This window comes from Dipodomys merriami, unplaced genomic scaffold (genome assembly GCF_024711535.1).
Source record: "Dipodomys merriami isolate MVZ:Mamm:240054 unplaced genomic scaffold, mDipMer1.0.p SCAF_50, whole genome shotgun sequence".
Lineage (NCBI taxonomy): Eukaryota > Metazoa > Chordata > Mammalia > Rodentia > Heteromyidae > Dipodomys > Dipodomys merriami.
The window spans coordinates 935,637-954,214 of NW_027206069.1; the positions used below are offsets into that span (position 1 = coordinate 935,637).

Sequence of the window (18,578 nt, forward strand, 5' to 3'; positions counted from 1 at the left end):
TGAGAAAGCTGGGTCATAGGAGATTGAGGGTCTCGCTGCCAGGTGACAGAGCCAACCCCAGGTCTTCTGGGCCCTGCCCCACCTCCAGATGACCTGAGTCCTTCCGGAGCAGGGTCCTTCCAGAGCAGGGCTGGGCAAGGTGGGCAAAGTGGACACCCATGCCCCAGGCACCCGGCAGAGTCCAAGTGGTCCAGTGCAGACCTCTGGGGAACCAGGGCACGCGAGCTCTGAATGCAAGGTGGTCACCGGCTGTGGGTCCTCACCACCTGCCCTCACAGCCCTGGCCCACCCAGTCCGGGCTCCACCGCCATCAGAGCAGCCTGACACACTCAGACCGGCATGGACCTCATCACCATTCCCGGGATGCGTCTCTGACTGACTGAGGGGCCCCAACCACCAAGGACCAGAGACCCCACCACAGCCTTCGGTCCGGAATGGATGAGGTTTGATGCTCTCCTGATGGGCGGGTGGAGAGGTGGGCGGGTGGGCGGCAGATGCCCAGATGGTGGAGAGAAGGAAGGATGACAGGCACATGATATGGTGGAAGGTGAGTGGATGATGGGAGTGTGGAAATGGATGGGTGAACCGCTGACAGCGGGCGGGAGGAAGTGGAGATGGGGAGGTGGGGGAAAGAGGCTCCAGGGGAACAAGGACCAGAACCAAGCAGACACCAGAGTCTACTTCTCCATGAGCAGGTGCATGTAGCTGGGTGGAGAGCGTCTGCCACAAATCCAATGCTCCGGTTCCATCCACAGCTCCAAACACACACAAGAGCGTGGTGGAGGCTGGAGGCTGGAGGCTGTAACCGCCTCCCTCCTCCCCTACCAGGCTGCTGTAACCAACTCCCTCCTCCCCTGCCAAGCTGCTGGATGGCTGCGAGGGAAACATGGAGACAGTCCTCAGGGCCTGGGCCCCGGAGCCCCCTCCATGACAGGGGCCCAAGCGGGCAGGTCTGAGCAGGACCCCTGCCACGCCCTGCCACTCTGGTCTACATTGGCGCAACATGCTCTTCAGCCTCCCTCCTCAGCCTCCTTCTGACCCCAGGCAAGTAGACTGTGCAGCCTCGGAGGAAGCCTGGGAGAGGCGGGCTGGCCTGCACACACCCACGATGCCCCCTGCAGCCTCCTGCTCCACCCAGCAAGCACCTACCATCGGGGGCAAGAAAAGGCAGGCTCTGGTGCCAGACCCTGCCACTGGGGTAACAATGGAAGGGACACAAAATTGGCTTGCAGGGAAATTGGAGGGAGCCCCTGACGCTGCCTCCCCCCTACCCCCCACCCCCGGCACAGCACCCTCCCTCTCCTGGCTTTGGCCCTGTCTTTAGTGAGCTCTGTCTTTATAATGCCCATCCTTCAGGGCTGGGAAGGTGGCTCAGTGGTACAGCGCTCGCCTTGAGCTGAAGAGCTGAGTGACAGCCCAGGCCCAGAGTTCAGGCCCCACGACTGGACCCAAAATAATAATAATAATGCCCATCCTTCCCTGTGCCGCCCTCCACCCCCCCCCCGTGCCCGCCCTCGACCCCCCCCCCCCCGTGCCTGCCGCCTTCTTCCACCCCTGAGTGCATCCAAACATGCTCACCTGCCTGGCAGACTTCCTCCAGGAAGCACCCAACAACAGGACCCCACCCAGGCAAGCGTGGCCCGCACACTACTGCTACATGAGACGTGCGTGCAACATACAAAGAACAAGAGCTCATACAAGACTCTGCGCTGTGAGTTCCATCCGGGCCCGTCTCCCGCCGAGGGCTCCTCTGACTGGCAGCCGACCCCATGGCTCCCGCTCACTGCACCGGAGGGAGCTGCCATTGTCATTAAACGTAAGGTGTGACCCGCTGTTCAACCGGCTCTCGCTCTCACACAAATTCAATTCACTCAACAGCGTCTGCCAGTGCCCCGGTGCCAACCCACAGACTCCAGTTAGTTTTCCTAACATGGCAGGATCGAGACATGATTTGATTCTTCATTATTTAATGACAAATATGTTTAGCAACTGGCTCTAAAAACTAAAAACTTAGCAACTGTGACTTGGCAGGCAGTAGGATCTGGTGCCCGCACCGTCTGCCAAGCAGGAGCTATGGGCAGACAATGGCTAGGTGGATGGGTGGATAGACGGATGGGTAGATGGATGTCTCAACAGATGGATGGATGGACTAATGGACGGATGGATGGATCGGATGGGTAGACAGATGGGTAGATGGGTGGATGGGTGGATGGGTGGGTTGGTTTGTAGGTGGGTGGGTGGTGGTGGGAGGGTGGGTTTGTAGATGCATGGATGGATGGTGAATGGACAGATGGATGGATGAGAGGACAGACAGAGTTTTCCACCACAGGACACTGCCCTGAACCACATAAGATGCATCATGATGGCTGAGGCTGAGTAGGCCAGGTCCCTCCTGCTGTCCCAAGCAGCTAAACAAAACCACCACGGCATGCACGGCCTCCTTCTCCCCCTCACCACACTGGCCTGGCCCCCCCCCAAGACTGTGCAGCCCACTGGACAGTCACCGTCTGATACCTCCTCTGTCACCTCCTGACACACAGCAGTGCTGAGCTAGCTTTGGGGAATTCAAGAAAACCTCAGGACCACTGCACACCCAGGACCACCCCACACCCAGTCTGCAGGTGATCTTCTATTTACAGAAGAAGAAATGGCTCCCCAACTACGATGAGGCGAAAGCCCAGCCCAACCCGTCTCCCCCAGAGCCCGGGCACCCCAGGCACTCCACCCAGCCTGGCAACGTGAGACCTGCATCTGCCTTCGCCCCTGCCAGCTCCGCGCCTCACCCATCCCCTCACAGATGCCAGGCCTCATCCAGAGGCCTCCCGGGACCACGCAGAAACCAGAACAAACATTTGCTTCCTTAAAAGAAAAGACTCCCCACACATTCACAAAGACATACATCAGGCAGGCCACGACCTTGCCTAGCACTTGGGCTGGTCTGCAGCAGGAAGCGGCTCAGACCAGACAGACCGGCGGTGCCCAGGGCTGCACTGCACGGGCAGGGTCAGAGTCCAGGGCCAAGAAGGACTGTTGGTCTTTGTGAATGAAATGCTCAACTTTCAGCAAAGAGGACCAGACTGAGGGTTCACAGAAAGATACTCCCCAGTCCTGTGCTACTACAGCCCCTCCTCTGGGCACTGGGCCTCCTCTGGGCTGTCCTGAGAGCCTGAGGACCACCCCCCACAACGGTGCTGGGGTGAAGTTGGGGTCTGAGAGGCCTCTGTGGGGAGGGGACCGCCGAGCAGGGCCCAGAGGCCTGGGTGGGCCTGCTGTCTCTCATCTCTGAGGATGGCCAGCCTGCTGGGCTGGCCCAAATCAGAGCTGGAGATGGAGACAGAGGGAGGTGGCCCGGTGAGCCCCGGCCTCCCAGGTCCTCCAGGGCCTGGGCGTAGTCCACCTCCCTCCTCCCTGTCTGGGGAGCAGCTCCCTCCAAGGGCAGGAATGCAGCCTGAAGAGGCCGCCTGTCCCTCACCCCATGGAGGTGGGTGGGAACAAGCACCCCTCCACTACGTCAGGCTCAGGCTCGCGGTCTCCGCCGCAGGGTCTGGGGCCCGGCTCAGTTCCCGGGCTCCCCTCAGAGGTGGGCTTTGGGGGTTCATCCTTGGCCTAGCAGAACCACCCCGATATTCCCCAGGTACATCCTGCCCTTGGGAAATCTCTGGCCACCCATACCCAGTGGGGACGGGAAGGGAAAGGGATCTGGGCCGTAGCAGTGACCTGTTCAAGGGGAGCTGCGCCCCAGAGACCATCCTGCTGCCGCAGAAACCTCTAGGGCAAGGGTGCCAGCCCACAGCTGCTACAACAGGCCTGAAGTCCTGGCTGACGGAGGCCACGGGGCCTCAGAAGGATGGCACCCCATCCACCCGCCACCCTCTAAACAACACACAGCCCGCTGAGGACGCGCACACTCCCGCGGCCGGGGCAGGCGGGGAGGCCCAGGGGTTCCTCAGCATCACCCACAGTAGGAGAGAGGTCACACACCTGCTCTGCGGGGCTTGGACCTTCTTGCCTGGACAACCCGGCCTTTTCCTCAACAGTCTGCTGAGCCTATCGAAAGGCTGGATCTCAGGCACACCAGGGAGAGAGATCCCGTCAATGTCCACACTCGGAGGTTGAAGCCAGCGCCCGCTCTGCAGGGTGGTGCCTTGGGGACCAGGTCGATGAACACCTGGATGGGGGTACACTGGGTGTGCGTATACGGGCCCAAGAGCCTGGGAGGAGCACCCAGCAGCCTGGCGGAGTAGACCCTGGTAGGGACCTTCTTGAAGCTGGTACAGGCAACCAACCACACCGAAGCCAATGGGCTGAGGCTCTTCCCGCCCCCGCTGCACCGTAGCCAATGGGCTGAGGCCCCCGCTGCACTGTAGCCAATGGGCTGAGGCTCTTCCAGCCCCCACCACACCATAGCCAATGAGCTGAGTCTCCACCCCACCCTGCCGCACTAGAGCCAATGAGCCGAGGCCCCAGCCACACCATAGCCAACGGGATGAGCCCCCCCACTATGCAGTAGCCAATGAGCCAAGGCCCCAGCCACACCATAGCCAATGGGCTGAGGCTCCTCCCACCCCCGCTGCACTGTAGCCAATGGGCTGAGGCTCTTCCCACCCCCGCTGCACTGTAGCCAATGGGCTGAGGCTCCTCCCACCCCCGCTGCACTGTAGCCAATGGGCTGAGGCTCTTCCCGCCCCCGCTGTACCGTAGCCAATGAGCTGAGCACCCCCCCATTCCCACCACACCATAGCCAATGAGCCAAGGCCCCAGCCACACCATAGCCAATGGGCTGAGGCCCCCGCTGCACTGTAGCCAATGGGCTGAGGCTCTTCGCGCCCCCACCACACCATAGCCAATGAGCTGAGTCTCCACCCCACCCCGCCGCACTAGAGCCAATGAGCCGAGGCCCCAGCCACACTGTGGCAAATGGACTGAGGCTCCATGTAGGTCAGAGGCTCAGGGCTCAGTGGGGCCCCCATAGGCATGGGTGGGGCTGGCAGTGAGACCAGCAATGTCACTGGCGCATGACCGCACCAGCAAGGACACAGTGCCACGTAGTGGGGGCCGGCGCCGGCGCCAAAGCTACTCCCATCAGAGGGCTGGCTGCTCCCAGAGGCTCCAATTGCTCTGCCCACACCTTCAGGAGGCCGCTCTGCCCAAGGGCCACTGGGCCACCAGCCTCAACATGACCAGCACCGACGCAGGCCTGCTCGGGACCAGCCCTCATTGCACTGGGCTCCGGAATCCAATCCGACCAGAACTGCATCGGACTGGTCCATTCCAGGGGGCTCTCACAGGAGAGCACTTTGTTCAATTTGTACATCTGGGGAAACCAAGTCCCTGGCAGGTGATCGATTGCCAGAAACAGGAGCCCGGACCTTCCACCCAGGAGAGATCCACAGGCTTCCCTGGGAACGGCCACTGCTGCCTGGGGGTGGAGGGTGTGGGCCGAGACAGCCGCACTGGGCCTGCAGGGCAAAAGGGAAGCTGGGGCCTGTCATCCTAGCTACTCAGGAGGCTGAGATCTGAGGATCGCGGTTCAAAGCCAGCTCTGGCAGGAAAGTCCGTGAGATTCTTATCTCCAATAAACCACCAGAAAACTGGAAGTGGCGCTGTGGCTCAAGTGGTAGAGCACTAGCCTTGAGCTGAAGCGCTGAGGGACAGCGCCCAGGCCCAGAGTTCAAGCCCCACAACCTACAAAAAAAAAAAAAAATGGAGGGGGGAAGCTGGGCAAGGTGAAGTACCAGCCGAGGCTGAAATGCCCCCGCCCCTGCTGCTGGGCCCAGAGCTCACAGCCACGCTCCCAGCGGTGCTGTGAGCCTCTCCGGCCGGCCGGCCCAGGCCAGCACTGATCCAACCTTCTTCCTTAGCAGAGACACCTCCTCCCTGATCCCAGCAAGACTGGCTTCCCTGGGGACAAGACCCGGCCTCTGCCACCTGCCCTCTCGGCTTGTCCAGGAAGCCCACGCTGCACAGCTGCACTGTGGGAAAGTCCTTCACAAAGTCGAATTTCCAGGCTCCCAGAACAAGCCGCACCAGAGGCCGCACCGGCCTGTCAGCCCAGGCCCGGCTTGGAGCTGACGCAGGCCCCGCTGTGGGAGAGGCGGGTATGCGGGTAGACCGGCGGGCCGGGGTGCCCAGGGCTGTAGATCAGGCGAGCCTGTCCCGGCTCCCGGCCCAGGCTCCTCTGCCTCGTAAAGATGCCATGAGCCTGCGCCACCACAGCCAGGCCCACAAATCAGCGTGGGGCAGGATTTAAAGCATCACCCACAGCTGGGCGGAACAGCTCTGGGGACAGACATGGAGGCTGTAAGAAATACTGCCGTCATCCGGGAGGCTGGAGAAACCGAGAGATTTATCCCCGAAAGGGCCCTGCGTCCGAGCCGGGATGGCTCAGACACAGCCAGACAGTGGCCCAGCTACAGGAGGGGAAGTCGAGGCCCGGGGTGGAGAGAGCCCCGCATGAACCCACAGAGCTGTGGGAATGGCTGTGGGCAGGTCCCTGTGGGGCTCCCCGTCTCGAGTCCTGGCTCCCCGCCTGAGTGCCCTGAGGCTGTCGTGTTAACCGCAGCCTCCATCCCCGCCACCCCACAGGGAAAGAGGGGGCGGCCTGGCCACCCCAGTCCCTCCAGCTGGCTCCAGGAAACCGCTCGGCCGAAGCCCACTGGGTGGCAGCGGGAGGAGCCGCCCACTGCTGGCGGAGGCCCAGGGCCGGGCGGCATTTCCTGTCTGACCTCACCCTCCCCAGGTGACAGACGCAGCGTGAAGGCGGTACCCGCGGTACCCGGGTGACCTCACCAAGGGCTCTCAGGGACGTCAGTGCCCGTCTCCCGGCCCCAAGGCCAGGCCGGGCTGCTTGGGCCATGCCAGGAACCACACTGGCATCACCTTGCCCCAGGCCTCAGCCACCTCCCACCACACCCCTCCCCTACCCTGGGCCACCGAGTTCACTGGGAGACCTGAGCCGGGCTGGGCTGCTGGGACGCAGACAGCCCCAGGGGCTCCGCCCTGTGCAAACGTCCCAGAACAAGAGCGCCAGGGAGGGGGCCGGGGCCTCCACCAAAGAGGCATCTCTGACACCTCGGTCCAGGACGCGGAGATGACGGGGACCAGGAGGGCCTGGCCTTCGTCTCGGGCAGGCGGGGAGGGTCTCTCAGCCCTTGCACCTCATTCTAGGTGTTTGGGACCAACTCGTGAAGCCTGCGGGCTCGGGTTCAGGGCTGTCAGGGGGGAGTCTGCAAGGGTGCTGGGGACAGTGGGGGCGAGCCCTCTGAGGGGCTGGGGGGCAGTGGGCAGTGGGCAGTGGGGCTGAGTCCTCTCAGGGGCTGGGGACAGTGGGGCCCAGTCCTCTGGGCGTCAGCCACTCCTGAGGCGCCCAGGCCACGCCCAGGCGGGCAGCCTGTCCCCAGACGGCAGGCCAAGCCCAGCCCCTGTGCCACAGGCTGGGGTGGGAAGCGATGGAGCCCGCCGGAGGGGCGGGAGGGAGCCCCCAGCAGAACACAGCGCTCACTCACAGCGGCCCGAGGTCCCCGCTGCTGTCAGGAAGGCACCAGGGGGCCAGCTCCACACGGAACTGGGGTCACCCCATCCCTCACCCCCGTGGTGGCCCAGGTAAGAAGGGCTTGAGAGGAAACTGGATCAGTAAGCGCAAAGCCTGTGCTTCAGTCTGTGAGGTGGTACTCATCCTGGTTCACTGGCTGCGAACGCCCCACAGAAATGAGAAAGGCAGTGACGGAGGGGTCTGGCCCTCTCATAATTCCAGGCGTAAATTGAAGTCATTTTAAGCAGATGATTCTGAGCTGGGCGCCAGTGACTCACACCTATAATCCAAGCTACGCAGGAGGCTGAGATCTGGCAGGGAGCAGTTCGAAGACACCCCATGCAGAAAAAGTCCATGAGACCATCTCCAGAAAAACCAGCCCCAAAATAAAGGTCAGCTGCCGAGGCCCCCGGTGTGAGCTCTAGTACCAACCACAACACAAAGGACAATCCGAAACAGTACAGCCTCAGGGCAGGGCAGCGATGAGGGCCGTGCTCAGGAAGCTCCAGCCGTCCCCGGCCCCAGAACAGGGCGGACAGAGAGGACAGAGAGGACAGAGAGCCCACCCCCCCTCCCCCAGTTGCAGCCTTGAGACCAGGCGCGTGCAGCTGCCCTGGGCCCTGCAGAGGGCAAGTGCTACGCGCCTCCCCCACTCCCTCCTCAGCCGGGAGCAGACTCCCAGGCCAGGGCCTCAGTGTCCCTAGCAGAACATGAACTGGGGGACACGGGCTCCCAATGCCGGGGTCTGAGCAGGTCTCACCACACCGGCCTGGAACCCTAGGCAGCCCTCCCGGCTCTCCGATGCCAGCCTGAGACCCTCTCCCACCACAGCCACCCGGCCCCCAGCTCCTTGTCCGGCTCAGGGAATTCCTTCCCAGCCCCTCCCGGCCTCCGCGGCTTCCTGTGTGGAAATGGGTCTGGATCCTGCCTTGCGAACACAATATCGGGAGGGAGTTTCCTGTTTGCTGGAGCAAATCCCAGGGTCCTCGGGGCTCGCGTCCCAGGAGAGGGCCCCTCTCCTGCCTCCCGCCCTCCCAGTCCAGAGCTGCAGGGGCCCCAGGAAGCGCCCCAGCCAGAAAACCCGGGCACTGCCCCAGGCCACCAGGGCTGGAACGGAGGCAGACCCAGTGGGGACCAGCACACGCGTGCGACCCTGGGACAGGGGCAAACCGAGGCAGAGACAAGCCAGAGCCAGCCGTCCCCGCCCCCGGCTCCGGGGAGGCATCGGGCGGCGGGACTGAGGAGGGCAGGGGCTCTGTGCCCGCTTGGGGATTTTTCTTAAGTATAAAGTTCATGTAGAAAGGACACTTTACCGTGCACAGTGGCTCACACCTGTAATCCCAGCTACGCAGGAAGCCAAGAGTGGGAGAATCGTGGTTTGAAGCCAATCTGGGCAAAAAAGTTCACAAGACCCAATCTTAACCAGTAAAAAGCTGGGCACAGCGGTGAACGCCTGTCACCCGCACCACAGCAGAAACAGAAACGAAGCTTCTGCTCGGCCCAGGGATAAGCCCCAAACTCTATTTAGAAAGGAAACATGGAGCACAAAGGGCCGGAGGCATGGGGAGGGGTGGGGGGGGGCGGCTCTCATCAGCCACACGGACCCCGAGTTCAAACGCCAGTGCCACAAAAGACGACAGACGTTTTTAGGGTTCTTCCCAGGCTCAGCCATAGAGCTCGGGGGCAGAGATGACCCCGCAGAGGCGTCCCACAGGTCGGACAGGCCCAGCCGCACAGCGGGCCTTCAGGGGCAGAGCAGGGCATGCCCTCCCCCACCGGGGAGCGGTCTCTGAGGACCCCAACCCTGCCGTCTCCCAGCCGCGCAGCTCGGCCCCCCCCGTCGTGCCTGCCCACCGCCCAGCCCAGCTCGGGCCTCGTCCCAGCTCCCCGCAGGCCCTGGGAGCCTCCTGCCCCCTCCTCCCGCTTGGCCTCCGGTGCCAAGGCTGGGTGGGCAGGGCCGACGGCACAGGCCTGGGCTCGCTGCATGAGTCAGGCGGGCACCTTGAGAGAGAAGAGCATATGGCCACGCGCCAGGCTGGCTCGGAGGCCGTGGGAGCTGGCCCCTGAGCTGCGCGGCGCGTGTCCGCTCCCAGCCCGGGCCCGCGCCTGCCCCCGCGCCCCCGCCCCATCCCAGTCCAGCCCTGCAGGGTCCTGCCAGCCCCAGGAATGCCCCCTTCTGCCTGCTTCCACTGAGGGCTGCCCGCCCTCCCTGGGCCTGTTTCCCCAAATGGTGGACACATGCACACGGATCTCTTGCAGGTGACCTCAGACAGGCCACCCCAGCTTTGGCTGCAGTCAAAGAGCTGGGCTCTGGGCGGCTGCAGCTTTCCCATCCATAAAATGGGTGCACGGGGCTCACTGCCCCCACAGGGCGGGCAGCCTGTAATGACAGGGCCCGGAGCTTTGATGTACAGATGAAAGCTCCCGGCTCCCGGACAGTGGGTTCCTTGTGCAGAACGGCAGGGCCTCTCCCAGGCCTGGCCACCGCAGCCCCCAGGCCCGGCCTGGCCATGGGGAGGAGGTTCCGGCCGGCCCTCCATACCAGCCCGGCCTACGGAGGCCCATGGCCAGGATGTGTGTGCCCTTCAGGAAGCAGACTCTGGACCCCTCTGGTGACGGGGTTGGAGGGGCAGGGAGGCGGCAGGTGATCTCTAGAAGGGAAGGGTGTAGCCAATCCCCACGTACCCCACAGCACCCAGGCCGCCTGGGCAGGACATGCTCCAGTCCACCCAGACCCAGTATTGCCCGATCCTGAGGACAGCATCTCCACGAGGGCCTCCAGGCGCTCGGATCCACAAGATGACGGACCAGGTGGCTTGTCACCTCCCTCCCGAGAACCTATTCCCCCCCCCGCCCCCGCTCTGCCCACCCAACCTCCCCATCCCAACCCCCTCACCCAAGCCCCCCCGAGCCACAGGGGCCTGGCGGACCCCAGGCTGGCTGGCCAGAGCCTCAGCAGACCGCTGCATGCTGTGGGGGCCGCGTCCGCGTCAGACCGCAGAGACCGGGATGTGAGGGAGCGGTGCCTGCTACCCACCGCCCCGGGACCCCATCCGGAGGTGCTGGGACCCACGTTTCTGCCACAGCCCTGAAGAGTCCTGTGGCAGATCCCCAGAGACCACCGGAAGGCTGGGCTCTGCCCTGGGACGGGAGCGAGGCCTAGGCAGGAGGCCCAGACCAGGCAAACTGCCGAGTGCTGTCTGCGGGGCCTGTGGCTTCTCTCTCAACCAGCCCCCGTCATTCCTTTGTTCCTTCCTTCCCGCCTCCCCCAGCGCCACCCAGCCCGCACCCAGCCCCGCCAGCCGCCGTGTGAAACTGCGACTGTGACTCAGCCCCCACCCCACCCTGGGAGATAGAGACCACACACACTGTGATGGGCCACATGGGGGGGAGGGGGAGAGGGAGGGGGAACAGGGCCCCCATGGGGCCCCACAGGCACTGCCCTCTGCCAGGAAAGGGCCCCTGCAGAGCCAGCCCTGGAAGGGGGCTGCGGGAAGGGCCACCCGGCTCCCAAGCTCTGCACAGCACAGTGGGGGGGGGCGGAGCCAGGGGGCGGAGCCAGGGCGGCCGAGGCGGGGGAAGGGCCTGGGAGGCGCTAGGAACGGGAATGCATTTCCCAGGGGACAGCCTGAGCCGGGCAGAGGAGCTCAAGGGTGCTCAGGCCCGGGGGCGGCAGCTCAGCCAGCTCCAGCATGGGCATCCGGCCAGGGGCGGCGGCTCTGGACCCACGGGCTTGGGGATTCTCACGGAGGAAGCAAGTCCTGAGTGGGGGCTCTTTGGTGCCCACAGGGACGTGTTCTGCCCCGTGGAAGGCAGGCGGGGAACTGACACAGTGGTAAGGCCCTCCTGGGGGCCGGTGTCAGTTTCCCCAGGTAACAGAACCCAAAAGAAGAATGTACTCTACCCTTCCAGGATCTATAGGACCCAGGATCAGACAGTCAGGTGGGAACTGAGCCTGCCCCTCACTGTGTGAGGGGAGGGGGTAGGAGGACGGGATTGAGTTTGCCAGGCATGTGCCCTCCCACTGAGCCACGCCCCCAGCCCTCTTCTGCCCAGGTTATTTTTGAGACCGGGCGTTGCTTCCTGCCTGGGTCAGTGCCAGGACCGCAGTCCTGTCACGTGCCTCCGGCCCGGCCGCCGCCCCCAGCTACTTGCACTGTCCAGGCTGGCTGAAACGTTGATCCCCCCAATCTCAGCCTCCTGGGCAGCTAGGATTACCAGGTATGAGACGCGAGCACACGGCTTCTCACCACCTTCTGATCGCCTGCACTGTGGCCCCTGCGGGAACACCGCTCCCCAGAGTCCCCAGGTCCCACGGACGCCCCCACCCCAGGGACGGACACACCCCACAGCACCACACCAGTAAACTCAGAGCCTCGTGAACAATCGGTGCATCTTTTATTCACAAATAAAAATGGCAGCAAGATATTATCTACACATTTGTACAAAGTCTGGACACCCTATAAAAGGCGCAGTGGCTGGGATGCACGAACCTGTCGTGCAGGGCACCTGGTGCGTGGACAGGCTCCACACTGCATCTGAAAACAAGCCCCTCCCAGGGGCCCCATGCTGCCCACAGGGCGCCCCAAAAAGAACCTGCCCCCCACAGCGGCCAAGATCCCAAGGAACACCGTCCATAGAAAACCGTAAAAACCTAGATCATTTGTCCTCAAATCCCACTGCGAACTAGGCGCGTAGACAAAATGATACAAAAATAGGAACCCAACACAGAACTCTTACAAAACCCACACCCTGTCTTTGTGGCTAGTGGTTTGTGTCATTGTGTTTTCTGCTTATGGTTTTGGTTAGCATTCCTGCCATGGAAGAAGGCATCACGTGTGCAGGCCCCAGTGCCCTCGGGACAGAGCAGGTCTGTCTGAAGACCCCGCGGCTGCGGGCTACGGGGCATGGAGGCCTCCAATGCCAGCTGTGCCCAGCGGAAGCGGCTGGGAAGGAGAAGCAGCCCTGCCAGGGCCGGGGCCAGGGGCGGGGACTGCACACGGCACGGCCAAGAGGAAGGCGAGAGGAGAACCCCTGCCCCAGCCCGGCCCGAGCAGTCACAGCTGCCTGGGCGCGGGCCGGGCCGGCGTGCACTGCTGGTGTCTGAGTCTGTAGCACCAATTGGAAAAGAGAAAAGTCTAACTGACAGTCAAAGGCACTTGCGTGGCGGCTGAGCGGCCACAGTCTTCCGGTCCCTGTGCGCGAGCTCGCTCTTTCCGTGGCCAGCCGGCCCTTCCCCGCCCGTCTCCTCTGAGCCCCTCCCCCCAGCCTCCGCTCCTCCCCCAACCCCACACATCCTCGCTGCGTCCACATCCCATCCCCACATCCTGCAACACTCCCATCCCACACCCCTGCAGGCTGCCCCAGCCTCGCACCCTGCACGCTCTCGCGCCCGCCTCAGACGTCCACCTCCCGTGGCCCGGGCCGGGCCGGGGCTGCCGCGACGCTGATGTCGAAGCAGGTGACCATCATGACATGGGCCTTGCACAGGTTCACACACTGCTCCAGGGCGGCCGTGGCTCGCTCCAGCGCCGCCAGGTACTCGGCGGACTCGGGCTCCAGCTCGGGGTCCACCTCAACTGGGAAGGGGTGGAACACGGCCAGGTCAGGGTCAGGGAAGCAGCAGGGCAATCCTCCCCCTCCCACCGCCTGCGTCTGGAGAGCTGCACAACCAAGACAGAAAGTGGCCGCACGGGCTGGGGCCGGGCACTCACACTGCTCCAGCCAGCGGCCAGGCTCCACCATGAGCCGGCCCTGCGTCTCCGCCAGCTCCTCACACAGATGCTCGCGCCGGGCCTGCACTTCCCGCAGCCTCTGCTGCCTGCGCTCCACCAGCCGCAGCCTGGAGCCGACACACACCAGGCCCTGGAGACGGGCAGGATGCATGGGCTCAGGGGTGCTCACGAGAAGGCTGGGGGTCCCTCCCGGGAATGGCCAGCCCTCCTCACCGGCCACTGCCTCCCACCGCCTCCCAGGGGCGTGTACACACTGGGCTTCCAGGGAGGGCGGGCAGGACAGGGGGTCTATGCCGGGGTGCCCAGATGCTGCTCCACCTCAGGAGACGGGGCCTCAGGCACCCTGCCTGCCACACGTGAGTGTGCCCAAGTGTGTGAGCACATATACGTTCACACGTGAGCATACGCACACACGCCAGCACATGCACATTCATGAACACACACGTGCTCTCGTGAGCACGTGCACACGAGCACATACACGTGAGCATACATACATGCATGAACACATGCCTGTGAGCACACACGCACACACACGTGTGAGCACACACAGGAGCTGTTGGAGGCCTCCACAGCTCAGGAACAGTCCCTACCTTCTCCACATCCTGGGAGGCCTGTGGATAAGAGAAGGTGCAGTCACTGGCTGCCTGGCCGTGTCCCTGGGGTGTCCCCCCCGCTCTCCTGCTACCTAGGGCTCCCGGCCACCAACCCCCGTGTGCCGCGACCCCAGACCTGGGTGGGGTCCTCGCGAGGGGGCAGGCGGTGCCTCTGCAGCCGCTCGACGTCATCGATCTCGTACACCTTGATCTCGAAGGGCTCCTTCAGAGAGCCGGCCAGCGGCGGGGGCAGGTCCACCCACTGCCCGGGGAGGCTAGGCTTGCGGCCCAGGGCGGCAGCATCAGGCAGCGGCGCCGGGATCAGCCGTCGCCTCTGAAGGCCTGGAATGAAGAACGGGGCCCTGGCTGAGCGGAGACCAGAGCCTGAACCAGCCGCCAGGCACCCAGAGAAGGCTGGATGCTGAAACCAGACGCTGCACCACTCTCCCCGGCCCCCAGCCAGGAACACGAAGGGACTCACTCGCTGCGTCCCGGCAGTGCCCGTGGGGCCGACCAGGACCCGCGGGAAGAGGACGGCCCAGAACCCAGTGCCCAGCTCACACCCAAGTTCTCCCACCGCACAGCCTACGTGAGGACCGGATGCGGGCTGAGCCCCAGCCCGCGGGACGGCCTGGGGACCGGGACATGTGCTGGGCCCGCTAGGGACCGTGCACGTGCCAAACAGCCCAAGCACACAGGCCCTGTGCTGGGATGGCCGTGAAGGCCACACTGTCTGGCCCCTTGTGGAGGAGACAGGCTTACAAACCGTCCAAGGGGGGTGTGCCTGGCGTCTGTCCGCCTGGCACGCAGGCGTCTGCCAGGATTCCAGTTAGGCGCCCACCTGTGGCCCTCTTCTTGGGGGACTTGAGGCTGCGTGCCCGGGCGCCGGGGGAGGCGGCCCCGCTCTCGCTGGTGGAGTCGGGGGCGGAGGAGGCGCTGCCCGTGGCCTCGCTGTCCCGCATCACGCTCTCGTAGCCGCTGCTGCCGCCGCTGTGGTAGAAGAGCGCGGTGCGGCCCATGGCGGGCGGCAGCTCCCCGCTCAGCACGCTGCTGTTGTCGCTGCCGTGGCCGCTGCTGTAGCGCTGGGGCCGCCGGGGCGCGGTGACCTTGCTGTAGGGGGAGGGCAGGGCGGCGCTGGCCAGGGGCCGCTCCTCTGACACGTTCACGCCACTGTCGTTGCCGCTGTCCGAGTCGGCCGAGCCCCACAGGGGGGCATTCTTGCTGGGAGCCCCGCCGGCGGCCAGCTCGTGGACGCGGCTGTGGGCGGCCCGGAGCGCCTGCTTGGTGCCCATGACGGTACCCCGGCCGGCCTTGGAGCCCATGCCTGGCACGGCCCGCGAGGCTGGCCGGGGGCTGGTCACTGCGCCCCCGGAGGCCCTGCCCGGCACAGGGGCCAGCGGCTTTGCCGGAGCCCCCAGGGCCCGAGACCCACTGGCCACCGGGCTCCGGCCCTTGGCCCCACTGGCAGGTGGCCTTCCAGCGCCCGCGGCCTTAGCCGAGCCGCCCCTGCAGGCAGCAGACGGCTCGGGGGCGGGGCTGGCAGGCGGCACGCCCAGCCTGGGCACGGCCCGGGGTGGCCGCCCAGGGCCCTCTCGGCCCTTGCTGCTGTGAGCCAGGCCCTCGTACCGCTCCAAGGACATGTGGCCGGCGGGGCGGGCCGCCATCTCCACCTTGCCGGCCCGGGCTTTCAGGCTGGACGTGGCCTTGGGAGCCACGTGGTCGGTCCGGCTGTTGGGCCTGGCCTCCTCCTCCCCGCGGAGGGCAGCAGCGGCGCCGGGCCGGGTTGAGCCCAGGGCCAGGCTGCTCTGTTCCAGGCTGGACTTGCGCACGGGCGGGGCGGGGGGCCCTGCCCCAGTGGGCCTGGGGAAGAAGCCCCCCCTGGGGGCTGTGCTCTTCCTGATGCCGGGCAAGGCCTTTGCGCTGCCTGGGCAGACCCCGCCCTCAGCAGAGGATTCTCCACAGGACACGGTGACCGTGGTCACCCCCAGCGTGGTGGCCCCCCTTCGCAGGGGCGGGGTCCGCACCACCACCTCTGGCCTGCGGGTGGCCCTGGCAGCCACCTCGTGCCCGTCTGCCACCCGCTGGACGCAGGCCAGCATGGCCTGTGCCTCGGGCAGCCGGGGGGCGCCGGGCGGCGGGCTGGGGCCATCGCTGGCTGAGGCCACTTGGAATGCGTCACCATCATCTGCGCGGAGCAGCCAGGGGTCCTCTGGGGGGCCTCTGGGGCTGAGGGGACCCCGGCTCGGGGCAGCGCAGCCTGCGCGGCCGGCTGCTGAGGTAGTCCTTGGCTTGCGGGGGAGGCTGGAGTGGATGGTTGGGGCCAGGGCCATCCCCTGCAGAGCCCTAGCCCAGGGCTCCCTGCCGGGCTGGGCCAGGGCTGCCACAGCTGCCTCTCTCGGGTGAGGGCCAGGCTCGCCGGGTGTGCCGGGACCCAGGGCCCCGAGGCTGCCGTCCTCCAGCGAGCTGCCCGAGGCAGAGGGGTCCAAGGGCCCAGCCGCTGCTGTGAAGTTGGGGCTGAAGGGCGGCTGCAGCGTGGGGCTGCAGCTGAGGGCCGTGCAGACTTCGACCTCGCTGAGCCAGGAGCCGATGGAGGAGCCGGGACTGCCCCCCGCCCAGGCTGCCCCCTCCAGGGCGCCCCCCGGAGCACCCGGACCCCCGGGGGCCTGGGAGGTGTACGCGTCGAACTCGTCATTGATGCTGCTGATGATGCTGACGGGCCGCGAGCCCGAGGCCAGCGCCTGCAGGGAGCAGTCACTGCCGAAGCTGGCCAGGCTGGAGGGCCGCGCGGCGCCCGCCAGCGGCCCCAGGGGCAGCTCCTCCACCACCGTGAACACCAGCTCGTCCTCGCCGTTCAGCTCCACGGGCTGCTGCACCGTCACCGTGGTGGTCAGCAGGCCCCGTTCCACACGGCGGCCGTGAGCGGCCGGGCAGGGACAGGCCGGGTCTGCAGGGAGCAGAGGCTGCTGGCCCTGGCACACCTGTCCGCTCATGCCCACGGGGGGGGCGCGCGCCACGCCGTCAGCGCCCCTCCCCCCGGGCTCCACGGGAGCGCCCGGGGCTCCCGGCTGCCGAGGAGGTGGAGGGGCCGGACCGGGCAGCGGTCGCCTGCCTCCCCCTGCCGGGGTCTTGTCCAGGGCTGGCGGCTCGGGCCGGGCGCACCGGTCTGCCCTCTGGTCACCCTGGGCGGCAGCCCTGGGGGGCTCAAAGGTGCCCCCGCTGCTATCTGTCCCCTGGCTGCCTCGAGGGGTGCTCGTGGCCATCGGGGGGCCCACAGACTTCCTGGGGGACGCAGACTCGGGTGGCGAGGGCCTCCTGGCCCCCCGGACGGGACTGGCCTGCGCCCCCTCCGAGCCCCCCGGGGGCCCCGGGAGGCCCTCACTGCCGTCGATGCACTCCAGCCGCTCCTGCAGCTCCGCGAAGGTGCTGCAGCGGAAGTGGTCGGCCTCTCCCGGGCCTTCGGAGGGCCGGCGGCGGCTCAGCACAGGGATGATGGGCACGAAGTCGGGTGGGCCCTCGTTGTCGGTAAGCTCCCGGTCAGACAGCGCCGCCCCGCCAGGCCCCACGTAGATGACGGTGTCGCAGGACTGCTCACTGCTGGAGGAGTAGTCCGGATCTCCGGGCAGGCCGGGCGCCAGGCGGTCACGGTCTGGGGTTGCGGAGCGGGGATGGAAAGGTCGCAGGTGTGGGGGGCGGCGGCTCCGGCCCTCCTCACAGGAGCTCTCCCCGCCCGAAGAGCTGGAGGCGTACTGGGGATGGCAAGGCAAACACCTGAGCGGACTGGCCTCCGCCCATGCCCAAGCCCCACCCCTTCCCCCTTCCCTGTGCCCGGACCCCATCCCATCCCGCCCCTCCCCCTTTCCTATTCCCACACCCATCCCTCCCCGTTCCCTGTCCTGAGCCCCTCACCGGACCCCTTCCCTGTCCTACTCCCCTGCAGCCTGTGGACCCTACAAAAACACTGCCCAAGACCACCAAGCAACACCTGCCACTGTGGACACCACCCCCGCGCTTAGACAGGACTCGATCCAGACAAGTGCACCCGCCGTGCCACAGCCAGGGACCTGTCACACAGAGGGACTGTCACACAGAGGGACTGTCACAGAGGGACTGTCACACAGAGGGACTGTCACAGAGGGACTGTCACACAGAGACTGTCACACAGAGGGACTGTCACAGAGGGACTGTCACAGAGGGACTGTCACACAGAGGGACTGTCACACAGAGGGACTGTCACACAGAGACTGTCACACAGAGACTGTCACAGAGGGACTGTCACAGGGACTGTCACACAGAGACTGTCACACAGAGGGACTGTCACACAGACTGTCACACAGAGACTGTCACACAGAGACTGTCACACAGAGGGACTGTCACACAGAGGGACTGTCACACGGAGGGACTGTCACACGGAGGGACTGTCACAGAGGGACTGTCACACAGAGGGACTGTCACAGAGGGACTGTCACAGAGGGACTGTCACACAGAGGGACTGTCACACAGAGGGACTGTCACAGAGGGACTGTCACAGAGGGACTGTCACACAGAGGGACTGTCACAGAGGGACTGTCACAGAGGGACTGTCACAGAGGGACTGTCACACAGAGGGACTGTCACAGAGAGACTGTCACACAGAGGGACTGTCACACAGAGACTGTCACACAGGGACTGTCACACAGAGGGACTGTCACAGAGGGACTGTCACACAGAGGGACTGTCACA

General features: G+C 65.4%; 1 protein-coding gene across 1 annotated transcript in view; it reads right to left on the reverse strand.

The window, feature by feature from the left end:
- Positions 1-12,824: 12,824 nt before the first annotated feature.
- The window catches only part of Kif26a (kinesin family member 26A), a 33,521-nt gene continuing 27,767 nt past the window's right edge, over positions 12,825-18,578 (reverse strand). The window contains exons 12-16 of the mRNA XM_069997453.1: positions 14,701-17,605; positions 13,996-14,201; positions 13,857-13,877; positions 13,246-13,396; positions 12,825-13,110 (exon numbers count right to left, since the gene is read on the reverse strand). Of these exons, the coding sequence (XP_069853554.1) occupies positions 12,929-13,110; positions 13,246-13,396; positions 13,857-13,877; positions 13,996-14,201; positions 14,701-17,605 (3,465 nt within the window). The 3' untranslated portion in view covers positions 12,825-12,928. The remainder of the gene's footprint in view (positions 13,111-13,245; positions 13,397-13,856; positions 13,878-13,995; positions 14,202-14,700; positions 17,606-18,578) is intronic.